Source organism: Ambystoma mexicanum, chromosome 3p, assembly GCF_040938575.1.
Source record: "Ambystoma mexicanum isolate Mex_15411 chromosome 3p, UKY_AmexF1_1, whole genome shotgun sequence".
NCBI classification, from domain to species: Eukaryota; Metazoa; Chordata; class Amphibia; order Caudata; family Ambystomatidae; genus Ambystoma; species Ambystoma mexicanum.
This window is the reverse complement of record NC_090925.1, coordinates 14,797,224-14,815,435: the sequence shown is the minus strand read 5'-3', so window position 1 is coordinate 14,815,435 and position 18,212 is coordinate 14,797,224. Positions and strand designations below refer to the sequence as shown.

The 18,212-nt window shown below is 47.1% G+C and overlaps 1 protein-coding gene across 2 annotated transcripts in view; it reads left to right on the top strand.

Moving 5' to 3' along the window:
- Positions 1-18,212, top strand: part of LOC138580075 (zinc finger protein 583-like) — a 161,318-nt gene that overhangs the window by 39,271 nt on the left and 103,835 nt on the right. For both annotated transcript variants that reach the window (XM_069650328.1, XM_069650329.1), the window contains exon 2: positions 2,240-2,360. In XM_069650328.1, coding sequence (XP_069506429.1) covers positions 2,240-2,360 — 121 coding nt within the window. The remainder of the gene's footprint in view (positions 1-2,239; positions 2,361-18,212) is intronic.

Genomic DNA, 18,212 nt, shown 5'->3' with positions numbered 1-18,212 from the left:
AGTTTAGACCCCTGGGGAACACCACAGGTAGAGAGGAAGATAGATGAAAGGAAGGACCCAAGTTGTGAGTCTTGGTTCTGGCAGAGATGTCTTCCAAGCCTCGTTTTGAAATCGAGGCTCACACACGGAAGTAGGGCTAGTTTCGTTCTGTGAATAAAAGAAGTCCAAACTGAGGGAGGCACAAGACGGCGTCCCTCGCTGGGCACATTAATTTATGTGCTAGGTTACCACTTGCGAGATGACCTCTTGGCCAATTAGGTGTGTTCCCATTTTTTCACCCTGGGGAGAGTAAGTGGATACACCAGTGCATCTGTTAGGGCGCTGACATGCTGGGCAGTGCGGACCTCTTCTTGACCAGTATGTTGCAATTGTTTCTGCAAGTTATGCGCTGATGATGTGTAATGCTGCTTTGCCTGATGGAGCTACTGATCTTTTTTCGGTATGCTCTTTTCACAGTTGCAGACAACGCTAAACAGTAGTGAAGCACCCCCACTACTCTTTATCTTCAGAGATACATGCATATACATTGTGGGCAGGGTATGGCAATTTTAAACTGTTCCTAACATGTACAAATATCGTATTTGAATATCTCTGAGGAGCAAAAGCAGACCAACAGTAAATTCCATACTGTATTTGTGTTGCCCTAAGTGAGTGAAGCTTTTGAAGGAATCCTCTACAGCAAATGAAAATGTTTTTTTTTCTTTTTCTGAATAAGTACATCCCTGCACGCCCTGGATTAACAATTCCGGTCAGCACACTTTTTACCCCTCCTCACAGAAGCTTAGAAGATGATAGTGGACATTTTTTCTTATTTTTGATAGATATTTTCTCTGTTGTCCTAAAACATTCAATTGGGATTTTTTATGGCAAATTAAGTCTACATCCTGATGAGGCCCTACAATCAAGTGACGTGAGCGCAGGGGAGATGGCGCATTGCGCCTAAAGGGCCGAAACACGTGTTGACTATCACTGGAAGTCTTTGGTGCTCCCATATCCAAGAACTTTCGCAAGTGGAGAGACAGTTTGGTCTTGATCAGTATACACTTCCAACTCTGATCTTCGTTGATCATATCAGCCAAATGTTGTAAAAACGAGGACTAAGTCACTTAATACTAACCCACAACCAAATTGCTGAGCATTTTGTGCAATGTATAGTTTATCTGATGACTGTTGTTTTGTATTTGTGTTTCTACATAATTACTTACAATAAATAGTATTCAATATATTGAATTGTCAATCTTTGCTGATATTGACTGAGTAATACAGCCAAATACACGTTTTTGGTGTGCCCACACGAAGGTGGCAAGTGTAAAGGGAGGAGTAGCCAGTTTCCAACTAGTTGTCTGATGCCCGCCTGGGCCCTCCCAGGCCCGCCTTGCCCTCCTGGGCTGGACGTCCCCTTAGCAGAAGGCCAGCCGTGCAGGGAAGTCCAGCCTAAACTGCTGGATTGCACTCCTTCTGCACAGGACAACTTTGAGCCATCAACCTTTTGCATCAACAGTGACATGTGGCTTTGGACTCTCAGCACAGCATGTTCGAGGCTCACACCTGGGCTTAACCGGCCAAATAGGGCATCTCACTGAAACAACCGAAAATGGATGAAAAGGTTTCATTCGTCATTTTTTAGCTTTTGCCTTACCAGAAGGGGACATGCCATTTTTAAATAAGTCTTGATCGCACCGTAAAAGAGGCATTCCAGATCAGATCCATTCTTCACAGGAAAATGAAATGTATTTTTAACAGTTTGTCAACTCCGGATATTTCTTTGGTGATAGATGTACATGTTTGGGAACAGCACGCATGCAGGATGGAGTCGGAGCAATATTCTGTCCTTGTGGTCCGGACTTCACCGATATGCAAATAGTAATGTTTCTCCTCTAGAACTGGGGGCTACGACGTGATTGTAGACTTTCACACATAACATGAGCCTTGTTCGTCCTCAAGTGTTCCTGCTTAGGTTGTTGGAACAGCTTATTTCCTATTCATTGCCTCGTTGTAGGGAAATTAAGTAAATGGCCCTGTATCCCCTTGGCTTCAGTAGTGGGAGGTAGGTGTCCTCAACCATGCTATTTGTCCATCTTCTGGACTACAGAAGAGAACAACTGGGGATTGTTGAGGGCTGAGTGTTATTTAAGGGAAGGGAAGTTCTGTTTTAAAAAAATGATGTATGCTCATCATCTATGGTTTGCTCAATGCAGTCGGCCGGTAAATGCTGTGACATCTTCTGTTCCCATCACAGGTCACATTCCACGATACCTACGCCTATTTCCCTGAAGAGGAGTGGAAACATTTACAGGAATGGCAAAAAGAACTTTACCGGAATGTGATGAAGGAAATTCACCAAGCTTTGATCTCACTGGGTAAAGTTACATTGTCTTTCATAGGCTAGGCAAAGTTACATTGTCATTGGGTGGTAAAGCTACATTCCTTCATTGTGTGTAATGTGTCTCTTTGATGACAAGCCGGTCTAATTTCAGAACTGTCAATGGCGTTTGCTGCTCTGTCTTTGGTCTGTCATCGAGTGTGTCGGTCATCCCGTAGTTAATGACTTGGTTATGAGACAGTGAGTCTACAGGCAGGCTTTGGTGCTAACAATGGGCACAAGAGGTGTTTAAACAATCTGGACTCGGGAGAAGGGCACTTCACTAGTCTACTATTTCTTTTCATAAACTGCTTCTCCACCCAAAGAATCTGTGTCCACTTCCTTGCCCTGCTTGCGTTATTTTTAGCAGGATAAATTATCAATCACCTCAGCCCAATGAACGTGAGTGTTGTGAGGACTGGGCACGGGAGGCTTTGACTAGGTGTGATGGAGATTTCCATTAGTAACCTAGACTTTACTTCCTCCTATAGCTTCCTTGTCCCGTTTACACAAGTATGTAGAAAGCAATAACCTATTGACCATCCACCACAATGCAAGCCTAGCCAAACGGCAACAGCCTGGCCTACAGGGGTCTGGGGCTAGGATTAACCTTATATTCCACAAATGAAGTCATGTCCGTAATCGGAACGGTTGCTCTAGTGTTGCTAGGCATGCATCTTATATTTTCTCTTAGAGGTACTATATAGCTCTTGCGTCGTTTTGTTCCATAAACAATGCCTATGCGATATGAAAAACAATTTGTCTGGCATTAATATCTGGCCTGGGAACAATTTCTTGCACATTAAAATTAGGAAGCACAACTTAGTTGTAATTATTGTACTCAGAATATGTATGTACATAAACACCACTAATTTTGAGAATTATTTCATATTGAAAAAATTATCCATCTAAAACCATTACTTTATTTATTGCACATTTATGAGGCACTTATACAACAAGACAGTGAGCCTCATCACGAGTTTGGCTGTATTCCCGGCTGTAATACTGCCGACTGTAATAGCCCTAGTACCGACCGGTCTGGTGGTATTACCACCGGATCACAGGTTGGGCCTTAACGGTAAATCCCCATTCCTGATTGGGTCCATTGGATCCAATGGGCAATTTTCGGTGCTAATACAGCCGGCTGTAATACAGCCGGCTGTAATACCGCCGAAAACGGGGATTTTCACCTCCAGAAAAGCTGGAGGTAAAACAGCCGATTTAGTGCCCAACTCGTGATAGGGCCAGCCCTTAAATGCAGTGGTAATACCGTTATCACCGCATTTAAGGGCTACAGCCCAACTCCTGATGAGGCCCAGTGTGTTTCAAAGTGCCAGAAGGCACAAGGGAAGGTAACGAGGGCGCAAATAAACAATGGATGAATAAATAGAAAGAGACAGCAGTCCTACTAAGCCTTGTGATATTCTGAGCGTGCAAGTGCAGTACAAAGAAAATAGGGGGGTGGAATGAGAGTAAGTGCTGTTAGGGTGCCCTAGGGGAGGAAGTGCCAGAGGTGCCCATTGAGGAGGCAATAGGTAAGTGCATGGGTGCGGACCTCCCAGGGAAAGAGGGAGGTCTACCGCCCAACAGGTAAGTGAAGGGCAGAGGCAAAAAACACCCAAAAGGCGGTTGTGGGCCTTTGGGCAGTGCTGGGGGCGATTGGGCAGAAGGCCAGGACCCTATTAGACTCTTGAGGGACTAGGTCGCCAATCTCAGCAACAGAGGGGATGGTTAGCATGGAAGGGGGAGGGGGAAGAAGGAGGAAAAGAAAAATGTCTTGAGGTTGTCTGGTTCAAGGCAAAGAGAAAGAGGGAGACTGTTCTGTAGGAGGGAGCCAGCTGAGCAGAGAGATCTGCCCCCAGCTCTCTGCTTGGAGAAGTGGTTAATCAGCAGAGAGTTGGAGCCAGAAGATTGAAAGGATCTGGAAGGAGAGTTGCAGGTAGCGTGGACCCAGGCCCCAGACAAGCTTGTGGATGATGCAGAGACTCTTGAATTTGATCCTTGCAACAACCGGCAGCCAGTGGAGAGATTTTAGAGCTGGAGAGATATAGTTCCAGTGCTTGAGGCCATTCTGGATTAGTTGAAGAGGACAGAGCGAAGAACGGCATGTCAAGGAAGACACTGTTACAGTAATCTAGAGCTCTAGAGACATTGAGCTCTAGAGCTGGGGGGGGAAGTTGAGGAAGGGAAGAATGTCTCGAAGGAGGTGAAGTTGAAAGTGGGCCTTCTTGGCAAGGTCCAAGATGTGAGGAGTAAAGGAGAGAGAGAGAGAGGAGGTGTAGATTACACAGAGGTTTCTGGCCTCAGTGAAAGGAGAGGGAGGTAAGCCCATAGAGGGGGGTGGCCAAGAGTGCATGGGAGAAACTGTGAGCAGGTGTTTCGATAGGCAGGATTTCGGTCTTACTGGCATGAAGACCGAGATCATTGGAGGTGCACCAAGACTGAATAGCAGATGAGCAGTCTGGGATGATAGAGGAGTAAGATGGGAGCTTGAGGAACAGTTGTGTGTCATCGGTGTAAAACTGGAAATGAGGAGTGAAGGCAGAGATCAGATGAGCAAGAGGTGATGGATAGTGAAAAGCCAAGGCAAGAGGATAGAGCCCTGGGAAACACCACAAGTTGAGAGCGTGGTGGAGAAGGAGCCCAGGAGCACCTGGGAAGGGCAGTCCCTTAAGGAAGGAGGTCAACCAATCCAGTATCCGGTCTGAGATACCAAGTGTATCTTGATGCAGCTTTGTGTGGATAGAATGGTTGACCTTGTCAAAGGTGGAAGAGCGGTCAAGAAGAATGAGACCAGCAGGAGAGTAAGAGTCAAGATTTGCAAGCAATTCTTCGCAGGTGTCCAGATTGCTGGTCATATAACTAACCAATGAGCTCAGTGTTTTGTCAGTTGGGGGATGAGCAACTTCTCCAGGAGTTTCCAAAGGAAGGGTTTTGTAGAGATAGGTGTTGGGTCCGTTACTGGACTGCGCTATTAACTCTTGACTGATCCTTCATTGTCTTTGAACAAATGTGTCTACTTCGATAACTTGAATCACAACTCCCCAATAGTGCTCCAGTTGGAACCGATTCTATGTGTACTAAAATCAGTGGTCACAATTTTCAATGTAGTGTCAAATGTGCTAGCTACAATACACGTATCTTCTTGCTTATCTGAGGCAGCGATTTTAACACATGCTTGTTTGTTCTACTAAAACACCTTTCATGTAAGCATTTTAGCTATGCATGACTACACTTGGTAAAAAATTGTTATCCTTGGTACATAGTTGGATGAAGTCCCCTGCTTGTCTCTAGGAGTGTTGGTGGGGTGGTCATGGGGGGTCATTGACGGGGCATCTTTGAGTGAAAGTGCAGAACTGAATTCGAAATGGTCATGCAAAGGTCACAGCAAAACACCTTTGCACAATCGAAAGGCTTTGAATTTGTGGTTGATCATTAAGGTGTAGAGGCTTGCGCCTGATCGAGGGGAGCCTTTACTTGTATGACATTTGTGAGAAAGTACATGGACTTGAGCCTAGCTGAGGGAAGTCCACGTCAAAAGGAAAAGAGAAAGGTCTGAGCCCGACGGAGGGGAGTCTGAAGTATTTTAAGTTTGTAAAGTTAAAGCATGTGAACTGTACAGCAGGCGATTTCCCAGTGGAGAGACTCTTGATCGATACTGAACGAGAGATTTTGCTTAGGAAGACTCTGCCTTACGTAAAGGACTGCTTCCATGCGCCACAAGCTTCGAGTGTACCCCAAGTGCGACTCCTGTTCCGCCTTGTCCTGTGCTGAAACATGGGGAAGGGGAAGCTAAAGTTCAGCAGTCCAGAACTACCGAACCCCTTGAACCTTTTAATTTTGCTATACACTGTTTTTGTTACACACGTCGTCATCCCACACCCTTTTGTTATATAGAAAAAATGTGTTTTAGTATAGGCCATCTTTGTTTTGACACGACCTGACTAGGACATTGTTTGCTTTATTTTGATGGCCGTAGCTTGCTCCCATCGTTAGCAATTAGGTTTGCAATAGGCGTTTTTCAACCCATGTAGTAAAGTTCAATAAAAACCCTTGAACTATATTCCTTCTGTCTGTAGTTCTTCCGATACCATGCCTTCCTTACAGATGCTGGACCTGGAGGTAATATATGGGGGGAAGCAGGGGATTGTCTTAGTGTGCCCAGGTTATGCCTCTCCCTTTATGGGAAGAGCCAAGTTATGAATTACATTGTATATCTGTATGGGATTTTTAAAGCACAAACCTACCTGGAAACTAAAGAATTCCTGTACATGGGACACACACATAGGTGGGGCCAGGAGTGGTAGAGGAGCTGGGATGGGTCGGTGGAGCAAGGAATGGTAGAAACATTGCCAAGATTGGTCATGTTCTACTTTAAAGCAACCCAGCGAACCGAGTACTTACTGGAGGAGAGATCAGGACTGCATTCTTCTGAGGCATAGCGTGATGCGAAGACTTTGTAAATCAATCACAATCGCCCCACACAAGTGAAGTTACTTTGAGGCAGTACAGCCAGAGAGGTGGATGGAACAGAATCGAAACATAGGTCCTAGGGTTAGTACTTGGCAAAAAAGACACGGCTGCCGGACATGAAGCATGGAGCAGGAGAGATGGAGAGTGTTTGTTTTGGTGGAGCAAAGAGGGGTGGTTATGGTGAACCAGAGAGAGGATGTGGAAGGATCATGGAGAGAGAAGACTGGAGGAAGCAAATGGGTGTAAGTAAGAGAGCATATTGAGAAGAGGGTTGGAAGAAACGCCAAAGAGGTGGTTGGAAGGGAGTTTTGGGAGATGGAAGAGAATTGTCTCTTCTACCTACCTTACGGTGTGCAAGGCAGTGTGTTTCAAGGTATCGAGGAGACCGGACCCTTTCATTCAGCCCGCTTTCCGTCTTCTGTGGTCCGTCGTCTTTTTACTGCTACTGTCGGATTGAGCATAAAAGCACCGCGTGGAGCGCAAAGCAGTGTGTTTGGTGATTGGAGACTGGCCACTGGAACGCACGGAGGTCAGTCTCACCTAAGTTACGGTGAGCCACTAATTCGTGTATCTTGTATATATCGGAAGCACTGAGTATTTAAACTCAATAACCTGGATTGAAATATCTTCTTACTATATGAGGGATTGTGAGTTACCATAGCCCTCTTATTGTTGGTATAATCAGTGTGAGAAACCTGAAGGTGTCTCTCTGGCTAAACCACTGGTATCTGTCTTCCAGGTGGCCAGGTCACAACCATCGATATTGGATCCAGTTTCTGGGGGTGGACTAGTGAGGGAGGATCACCTGGATGGGGGGGGGTCCTCGGGGAGTGGGACACGACGGGTGAGACACGGTATCCCCCTTCTTTCAACACCTTTTCCCCATCCTACCACGCAGGACATTAAAAAAACACTGCCCCACAACCCTTTTTCCGACACAAGCATTTTCCGACACAAGCACTTTCGCACAGCCCACAAGAGAAAGGACTAACACCAGAGCCGTTTACCTGACATGTCCCAATACAAGGGTCCGGCAATTGATCAGAACCACACACACACACACCTGACGGGCTGTTCCCTTCCCCACAGGGATAAAAGGTGGAGCAAGGGAGCACAGTACGAGCAAGGCAGCCCGCACGACCAAACGGCTATCCAGACCCGGCATTTAAAAAGGGGGTGAAAGGCAGCAAACATCGAGAGGCTGACGAGGAAGGACACGACCTTGCCCTTTGTGACAAAACCCTGCGAAACCTCTGCAGAAGGAATCGTAAGATAGAGGACAATAGCTCAAGTGTGTTGCAGCAGATGTCAGTGGTGCACACAGCGCATCGAAGCTCATAAGCTGGAGCGAGGGAGACTCCTGCTACCGTGGTTCCAGCATTGACTCCAGCTACAGGGAAAGCCAAGAAGTTCATCACAGTTGGTGAGTTGAAGGGAGAACCAATAAGAACTGGGCTGTGGTGAATGAAAGTCACAAAGTGAGAAAAGTTAAAAGTAAATTTGTAAAGGGGAGACCAGCTGCAGAAGGGGACCCGCACCACGTGGGTACTGCTCTAAGAAACTCTGGTCGATCCCCATCTGAGTAAAACTACAGAAACCAGTTGGAGAGCCGCCAAGATAGGTCAAAGTGGTCATACAGAAGGTCAAGCAAAATCCCTGTACACTCGAAAGCCTTTGACCTACGAATTTTTATGAAAGCAAGGGAAGTGAATCCCGTTAACGTTAAAAGTGAATGTGAAGTTGGCAAGAGTGAACCTGGAAGAGGGATGCTGACGAGAAGGGGGTAAGTCTAAAGTCCCAAGACACATTGTGTAGACAAAAGTGAAACCGGCTGAGGGATGTCCACAGGTATTGTTTAAAAAGACATTACGAGTAGCGAATGCTGGAAAAGCCATAGTGAACCCAGTGGAGGGAGGCTGAAAGCGAAGAGGGGTCTGCACCCGGAAGATGGGGACCCAGGAGGGAATCCAACACATGAGAAATATGTAGAACAGAACTTTGTGTTAGTTTGTTGTTTTTGTTGGGGAAACTTGTGAGGCCCTTGGGACCAGGAAACTACAACCACGTGAAATCCGCCGGCGGTAATAGCGCGAATGGGCCCAATGGGGAATGGGCACTAACTGTTCCGCCAAACCCATGATCCGGCGCTAATAGCCCAACTTGTGATGAGGCCCATTGTCTCCTCGTGATATCGCTTTGATTCGAGTCTCTTCGCAGGTGGGCCGACCGCCCAGCCGCCCTAGATTTCTCGTTGGGTTTGAGTTGGTGAAGCGGAGCTGTCCGATGTGAAAAGTAGATAAGCTATTTAAGGGCCCCAGATGTCGGGGGGGATGTGCATGTAAGGGTAATGTCCGGATGTACTCTGTTTCGACGTCTTCACAATACAGTACATCTTTTAGCCAGTTGGCCAAGGTAGGGGCCAGTCCTCGTCCCCACGTCATGGCCACTCTCCTGTGTGCCAACACCAGCAGGAGAGCTGTTAGTTTCCTCGCCGCAGGTGGGAGATGCCTCGTCAGCTGGAGTAAAGCTATAGTAGGAATGGGTGATGGGTCCTCTCTGATTATTGCGGCTGTTCTGAAGAACCTGAGCCCAGAACCGTGCCACCTCGGGGCAGTCCAAAGCAGGATGTAAGAAGTCCGCTGCTGTGGCGCCACACCTCTCACAAGAGGCTGCTGATTCCGGTCGTTGTGCACATTTTTTTGGCTGGGGTAAAGTACGTTTGATGAAGGTAGTTCAAGTGGATTTGTTTAAAACTTGTGTTTATCGCCACTTTTTGGGTTTGTCGAAGGATGTACGCCCAATCTTCGTAGGATATTGTTTGTGGCTTGTATAGATTTTTCCCACCTTTCTTTCATGTGAGTATTTGTGTGTATGGTTTCCTCTAGGAGGGACCTGTATATCGTTGAGACTAGTCTGCCCTTGCCCTGTGCCTGAATCACACTGTGCAGGAGACACCACGTGGGTGGCTGGTGCGGGAACGACGAAAAAAGTTTTTGGTGAGCATAGCGAAGTCTAAAGTACACAAATGTGTCAAGGGATCTGTTGCTCCCTTTTCTCTCTACCCTGCTGGGGCGTTATAAATATGCCTTCGGTGAACAAGTCTCCTAGGGGTCTGAAGGTGTAATTTGTCCGCCCATTGGTGAAAGACTGTTTCCCTGGTTAGGGGGACCCCTGGTATAAACGTAACAGGCAGTAGAGGCGAAAATCTAGTTTGTATATTACATTTCTGTGCCATCTTTTTCCAGATTGAGTATGTTGATAGGACTATGTTCATCGTAGCTTGCGGCACTGGGAGATGACCAATAATGATGGCTCTTAGTAAATTGGGAGACGCAAGGGCCCTTTCTATTTGGACGTACGGTCTGATGAAGTGTGTGGCGTACCAGTAACTGAGAAACTGTGCTTGGGCTGCCCAATAGTACCTCTCTAGATCGGGGAGTGCCAGGCCTCCCTGGGATGTTGGTAGTATGAGCGTTCCATAAGCTACTCTTGCTGGTTTGCCTGCCCACAGTAGTTCAAGGATCAGACTTCTTTTTAAAAAAGGTTTGAGGCAGTAGTAGGGGTATATTGGCAAACGGATAAAGGAGTTTAGGGGGCACCACCATTTTAACCATCGAAGCTCTACCCCACAGTGTTAGTGGGAGCGCGCAACACCTGTGTGCTCGCTCGTGTAGTGACCCCAGTGCTTTCTCGTAGTTATCTTTGAACACATCATGGTGGCTACGGGACAATGAGATCACCAAGTACCTGATGTGGGCGACTTCCCATTTAAACCCGTGATCGTCTACGGATTTTATGGTGCCCGGGGGGGGGGGGTCTACTGATTTAGTGCAATTAATCTTCAGGCCAGACATGGCACCAAATTTAATGACTTTGTGCATGATGGGATTCAAGTTTTTGCTTGGGTCGTGGATAAAGAGGACCACGTCATCGGCATAAAGAGAAATTACCAATTTGTGGGGTCCCAGGGTGAGGCCTCTCTGTAGCTGCCGGGACCGTAGCCCTGATGGTTCCATTATTAAGGCGAATATCAATGCCGCGAGTGGGCAACCTTGTCTAGTCCCTCGTAAGTCTATATTTGTAGATTTCGTATTTCCTAGGATCATGGAGGATTGAGGGCCGTTGCATAAAAGGGAGACCAGTTTGATAAAGTAGTTACCTAGGCCCATCTGTTTGAGTACCGCAGAGAGATAAGGCCATTCGACAGAGTCGAACACCTTCTCTGCGTCAAGTAGGACTGCGATTGCTTTCTGCGTGGGATCAAGTGCATCTATCACTCCAAACATTCTTCTGGTGCCGAATGTTTTGCCACGCCCGGTTACAAATCCGGCCTGGTCACCTCGAACCAGCCCGGGCATGAAAGGAAGTAGTCTGGCAGTACGGATCTTAGCCAGGATCTTGTTATCAAGGTTAATCAACGAGATTGGTCTATATGAAGCACATTCTTTGGGGGGTTTGCCTACTTTATGAAGAAGGATCACATTGGCTTCACGGAGGGTTGGTGGCAGGGTCCCACGTTCGAGTGCCTCTTCATAGACTCGTTGGAGGAGTGGGGCCACTGTGACTGCAATTGTAGAATTCTCCCGTCAGGCCGTCGGGACTCGGGGCTTTGGTGTTGGGTAGGGTTTTTATGGCTTGTATTATTTCTTCTGTCGAAATGTGCGGGTTCAGTGGTTCTCGTAGGTCCCTCTCTACCCGGTAGAGTTCAATGTCGTTTAGGTAGCCTTGTAAGATTTCGGGGTCTGTGGTGTGTTTGGAGCTGTAGAGCTCCTGGTAGAAGGAACAGAATGTGTGAACAATGTACTCTTCTGTGTGTACTAGTGTGCCCTGTGCAGTGCATATTCTTTCTACTCTGGTGGGTTTCCTATCTGCAGCAATTAGGCGAGCTAGGAGGACTCCTGGATTCTGACCTTCACCATATTGGCGGATTTGATGCCCTCGGCTTAGAAATTTTAACTCGCGCTCCTCTAAGGTTCTGAACTTCAGTAGTTCATCTTTGAGGTTCTGCTTGAGGTTGTGGGTTACTTGAGCGAGAGCGCTTGAGTTCGAGTTGCCGTAGTTGGTCCTCACTTGCCATCAGCTCCCGTCTGATTAGTTTCAGGATTCCGTTCTCCTTCGCCAGGCACGCCCCTCTAACATAGCATTTTAGGGTCTCCCAGAGCGTGCCTGCTGAGGCGATAGAGTCTTGATTAATATCTAGAAATGTCACAATTTCATCGCGTAGCTCTGCGACGAACACCGTAAATGACAGCCAGGTTTAAATCTCCAATGGGGTGTTTTCGGCTTTGCGTTGGGGTGGGGGGGGGTGCGGCATTCTAGTGTCACCAACGAGTGATCGGAGAAGGTTCTGGGAAGGATTTGGCACGTCCCCCATTGGAACAGGCTGTGGAATGATGCCATGAGATAATCGATCCGCAAACTGGTGTTGTGAACAGCAGAGTGAAAGGTGTATTATCTGCGACTTGTCTTTTAGGGGATCTACCAGTGTATTCAGGTCCCCACCCCAGATAATTGTTGCAGAGCCGGACCCCTCGAGCTGTGATAATACCCACTTAAAGTTATTCGACCCATCGACGTTGGGGGCATAGGAGTTCACGAAAATCACTTTTCCCCTTCACCAGGAGTGCTCTGCCTTCAGCGTCCTTCTCTGATTTTAGCAAGCTGAAGTTAGCTTTCTTATCTATCAGGATAGCCACGCCTCTGGCATACGATGAGTAAGACAGAAAGTACCTATGGCAGCCCTAATCGCGGGCCCATCAGTGTTCTGACTCAGGGAGGAGGTGTGTTTCCTGCACCATAGCTACGTCAACTTTATGCCGCTTGAGGTACTGTAGGATTCTTTCAGTTTTTCGACAGGTGGTAACCTCCCCTGATATTCCATGTTGCTACCATGAATTCGCTACGTGGGCAATGGGATGAGGATGGCGTCTAGAGACGTCCGCTGCGTATGTCGATGTTGCCGGGAAGGCGTACCAGATGGATTTTATTCTTCTTATCTGATGCTGTGAGGAGGTGAGGTTTGTGAAGCTTAAGTGGCGGGGCAGTGGGGAGGCTAGGGTTTCGTGGGCGCATTCCAATAACCGTCCATGTGTTCCCTCCCCTGCACGGGCAACCACCAACTGGCCCGATTTAATCTCCCTCCCGCTGTGTGGAAACATTAACAGTGCTGCACAAGGGGCGCTAGTGGCCTCCCAAGGTGAGAGGCTCCATTTGTTTTAAGGAGTTGTGGTTCTCCGGTAGTATCGACGTCCCTGTGTGTATTGGGTTCTGCTCCATGCTATAATTTCACAGTGAATTTCTCCTCGCCTTGTCTCGCTGTGGTAGTCTCGGATTGTTATTGGGAGGTCTGCAGCCGACCCTGTCCAGAAAGGAGTTGGCCTCCTCAAATGAGGCAAAGAACTGGGCCTTGCCATCGTGCTGAACTCGTAACTTCGCGGGAAAGAGCATTGAGTAGAGTATTTGGTTTTCTTGCAGACAGTGTTTGACTCCCATGAAGGATCTTCTTTGCGCCTGGGCGGCCGGGGAAAAGTCTGGGTAGAAATGGATATTGTCTCCATCGAACTGTAGTTCTCCTTTCTCTCTGGCTAATCTCAATATTGCATCCCGGTCTTTGTAGTTGAGCAGTTTTGCAATGATCGGGCGTTGGGATGCCCCTGCAATTGGTTTTGTGGTTGGGATGAGCTCTCTCTACGATGAACAGCCGTGACAGTTCCTCAGCTCCGAAGAGGTCAATACACATTTTGTCAACATAGTCTTCCATTTTCATTGGTAGCAGTTGCTCCCTGACCCCAACCAGCCTTATATTATTTATTCAGAAGCGTCCCTCTAAGTCTTCATTTTTGCAATTGCTGTCTTCATTTGACCCTCTAGGGTTGACACTCTAGCCATCCGTGTTGCTGTGCTGTCACCCAGATCGGACACTTTTTTCCACCGTATCCAGTCCGTCTGCATGTTTATCGAGACAGTGTTGTAATTGGTCCACCTAAGAGGAGAGCGTGTCCATCTTACTGTCTAGATTTCCGATCCCGGCCTTCAGGTCTAGGAGGATCTCTGATGTCATGGGTTTGGGGGGTTTCGACCTCTTGGGTTGCGTCCTGTGCGGGTGACTCTGGCCTGCTGCTGGGCTTAGACGACCTGGCTGAGGTCCCAGACTGGAAATTCAGTTTGCACTGGGAATTGTCTGATTTTCCCATGGTGGGATCTGTTCTTTAGGGATTAGCGTAGCTGCGAGGAGTAGTGCCCTGCAGTGAGCTGGTGGCGGGTGGTTAATTTGTTCCCTATGCGGACTGCACCAATGTTTTTTGGTAGTGCGCTGGAGAGCTGGGGGCACAGGTTTTCCCGGTTCGGTGCTATGGCGATCAGTCTTGGCAGTCTGGTTCTATGTTTATATTTGCGGGCTTGGCCTGCCGAGGAGAGGAGCCACCCCGCCCCCCTTTTTTTGCATGGAGCTCCAGCAGCCGTCCCTGGGGGATTGGGGATGGCGGTTCCTCTCTGGCTGGCTCTGCTCGGGGGCAGCATGGGGGTGTGGTACGTAGCGCTCTCGCTAAATAGCCCTTACTGCCTGGTTCGACCTCCTCTCCCGCCGCCACTGACCCTCCTTGTGGTGGTTGCGCCGCCCCTCTTACGGCAGGCTTGATGTCCGGGGGCCACAGTCCCGGGGCTTGCCGCAGCGTCATCTCCACTGGTTCAGTCAACGGTCCCTCTCCCTTCAGATGTCCTTTTGGTGGGTGGTCCTCAGCAGCGTCCGGCCTCACATCTCTTAACTATACTGATTGCTGGTCGCTGTCGAGTGACTCTTGGAGGCGAGGGCGGCACCGCCTCTCTACCCTGACGGATGGTGCGATTAGCTTTTGCAGTGGTTCACGCCCTCTGTGCCTTGGTTTAATTCACGGACTGCGATGTTTGGGCCGCGGCCTGGTTGTCTCCTAGTTCTGCGTTACCACAGGCCATTGAGTCTGGGAAGTGCTGGTGTCATCAATTCTGGGCTTGTTGTAGGCGATGTCTCTTACTGCTTCTTTCTGGCGGGAGAACGGGCCATTTGTAAACCGGAGAAGCGACGATTGATCAGGATTTAGTTGGAGCCTCATGGGAGCTCACTGGGGAGCCGCCATCTTGGTCAGCTCTCTAGCATCATCTGATCATAACACGGCATGACTTAGACTTTATCGCCATCACATAAACATGGCTCAATACAGCTTCATGCCCTACCTTATCACTAGCCATCCCAGAGAATTATTCCATTCTGCGTTCAGACAGAGAGGGCACCACCTCAAAAGGAGGAGGAGTTGCTATCATTCATAAAACTGCACTTGATCTAAGAATTATTAATAAAAGCCACCTACCATCTGCGGAATTACTATCTGTGAAACTAGCTAGATCTACAGCATCAACGATTACCTTACACCTGATCTGCTGACCCCCAGGACCAACCTCTACATTTGAAAATGGCATATCACATCTATTATCTACTAACACCAAAAACCTCTCCCAATTCATCATCCTAGGAGACTTCAATTTAGGCCTTCATGACATGAAAGATGCCAAAGCTCACTTAAGCACACTATATCTGAGCTAGGATTTTTACACTAAATGACCCCACGCACGACAAGGGAAGAATATTAAATTGGGTAGCTGACCATAACTGTAACATTAGCATACTCACTAATGCACCTTGTGCATGGACCGATCATCACTTGATCACTTTTACCATTGATGAGTCAGCACCTTCTTCCCTACAAACACAAGCGCCGGCCATGTTGGCGACAAGCAAATGGAACCTCGCATTTAAGAACCTACTGCCTCTACTTAAACCTATTACCCCCTTGACAGCCAACACACATACCCTACTATTCTTGTGAACATTTATAATGACACCATACTCAATGCCATCAATGTCTTAGCTCATCTTAAACTCCAAAAATCCAAATCCCAAGCGCATATTAATAAATGGTACACCCCTCAATTTAAGACTTTAAGGAAAGTAAAAATAGCAGCAGAATCCACTTGGAGGAATTCCCCATCTCTATCTAACAAGGCCGACTTCACAGCCGCATCAATTACCTACAAGACAGCTATCATCCAGGCCAAAAAAGATAACTTTAATGATCGTATAGCTAAAGCCACATCAGTACTATGGAATTATTCAATATATTGAAAGAACTAGAAACTCCAGCCCTTGAACCAGACATCTGCACCAAAGATACCTCTTGGTTCACGAATATTCAAAAGGCGCTCCAAGACAAAATTAGCCTGCTCTTAGACAAAATCCAATTAAAAAAAAAAAGCCATCTAGACACTGCTTCCCATCAAGACACACCGCCTCACCCTGTATTGAACATGCCGCAATTGACTTTCAAACCTCTCTCGATCAAAGAAGTTGAATCAATTATACTCAAACTCAAACCATCAAACTGCCAGAGTGACGCATGCCCTGCCCCGCACATCAAAGAGGCAGCCGTGGAACTTGCACCATTCATTACCTCATTCATCAACGCCTCCTTTAACACAAACACTGTCTCTAATAATCTTAGACGCCTGGGTACTCCCATTACTAAAAAAACAAACCTCCATTGACCCTAATAACCCATCTAATTACAGACCCATCACAACAGTTTCTTTCATGTTGAAAATTCTGGATCGCGCAGCATACCTCCAGATACAACAGCACCTGGAATCTAACAATCTGCTAGGACTAAGACAGTCAGGCTTCAGATCTGGACACGGGCAGAGACAGCACTCATTGATTTGAAATCCCAAACACAGATCTTAAAACACAAAGGCAAATCAGCCTTACTTCTGCTACTTGACCTCTCTGCAGCTTTTAATTTGGTGAACCATAAAATCCTATGTAAACACCTGTCATCTGCTGCACACTTCTCGGACCAAGCTAATGCGTGGATTGAATCCTTCCTTAGTAACAGGTCCATGAGTCTTCTCTCCCACTGCTTCTTCCCCAACCTCCCCTGTGACCTGTGGGGTACCACAGGGATCATGCGTGTCCCCAACCCTCTACAATGTGTTCACCAAGCCTCTTTTTGATATTCTTGACCATCTGGGTGTTATCTACACTAATTGTGTGGATGATACCCAGATACTCCTACCTATCACTGGTGACCACATTGCAGACAGTAAGACACTTAATGACATCTATAGTACCATCCAAATATGGATGGCGAAGCACGGTCTCTGTTTAAATGACAAAAAGACTGAGCTACTCCTCCTTGGCTCTCCCACTAAACTAAACAAACTAGGGCCTTTGTTCTCATCTTTCAATATTGATGGAAACCTTTTAAACATTAGGAATTTATATTGACTCTGCCCTTACATTTACCAGACAAATCAATGCCCTAGACTCCTCGACGGCACTGACTTGCAAGCTCATCACAGCCTGCCGACCCTACTTGACACCGACAAACTGCACATCAGTAGCAAGAGCACTGCTCTTATCAAAGCCTGACTACTCTAATGCATTATATTTGGGCACATCTCAGCATAATGGAAATCATGCAAAATAATGCTGTCAGGGCGGCTTGTAACATCCCAAGAAAGCAGCACATCACATCTACTCGACAAGCTATAAAGTGGCTTAATATCAAGCAAAGGATAGATCTTAAGTCACTTTCACTGAGACACAAGTGCCTTCACAATCGGGCACCAACCTACCTCGTGGACCCTTTTTCACGCCACAACCCCATGCGACCTACCAGATCTGTCCAAGCACATACTGTCACCATCCCACGCTTCAACCAACAACGGGCAGGCGGAGACAGCTACTCTGTCCTCGCGGCTAAGAAATGGAATAACCTCCCAATCCACATTGGAGAAGAACCCTCATTCGCACAATTTCACTTAAAAGTAAAAAACTGGTTCCATGTACAAGACAACAACCAGACTGATCAGCCAAACTAACTACCTCACCTCCTTCTCATCCTACTAGCATTGTATATATTTGCCTCCATCTCTTGGAGTTAATCCTCATGAACATTGTCAGTATACCCGCTTATGTGCAATGATTATTACACCATATTAATTGCCCATTCATGGATATTTAGTCATGTACACTTACCTTGTAAAACTCCATCTCTTAGAGTTACTCCTCATGAACACTGTCAGTATATCTGCTTACTTGCTATGATTATCACACTGTATTGATTGCCCATTCATGTATATTGATTCATGTATACTTACCTTGTAAAAGTGACTCGATGCCCCTCAGGGACCCCTGGGATTTGCAATTCCATGTCCGCACAAGATGTTCTGTGTCTATATATCCATATGAAATGTCCCGTGTATATTTATGTAACTTGTAAGATAAGCAGCCAGTTGCCTCCGGCTTGGCTGCGCTTTACAAATACATAAATGGTGTTTAATCTCATGG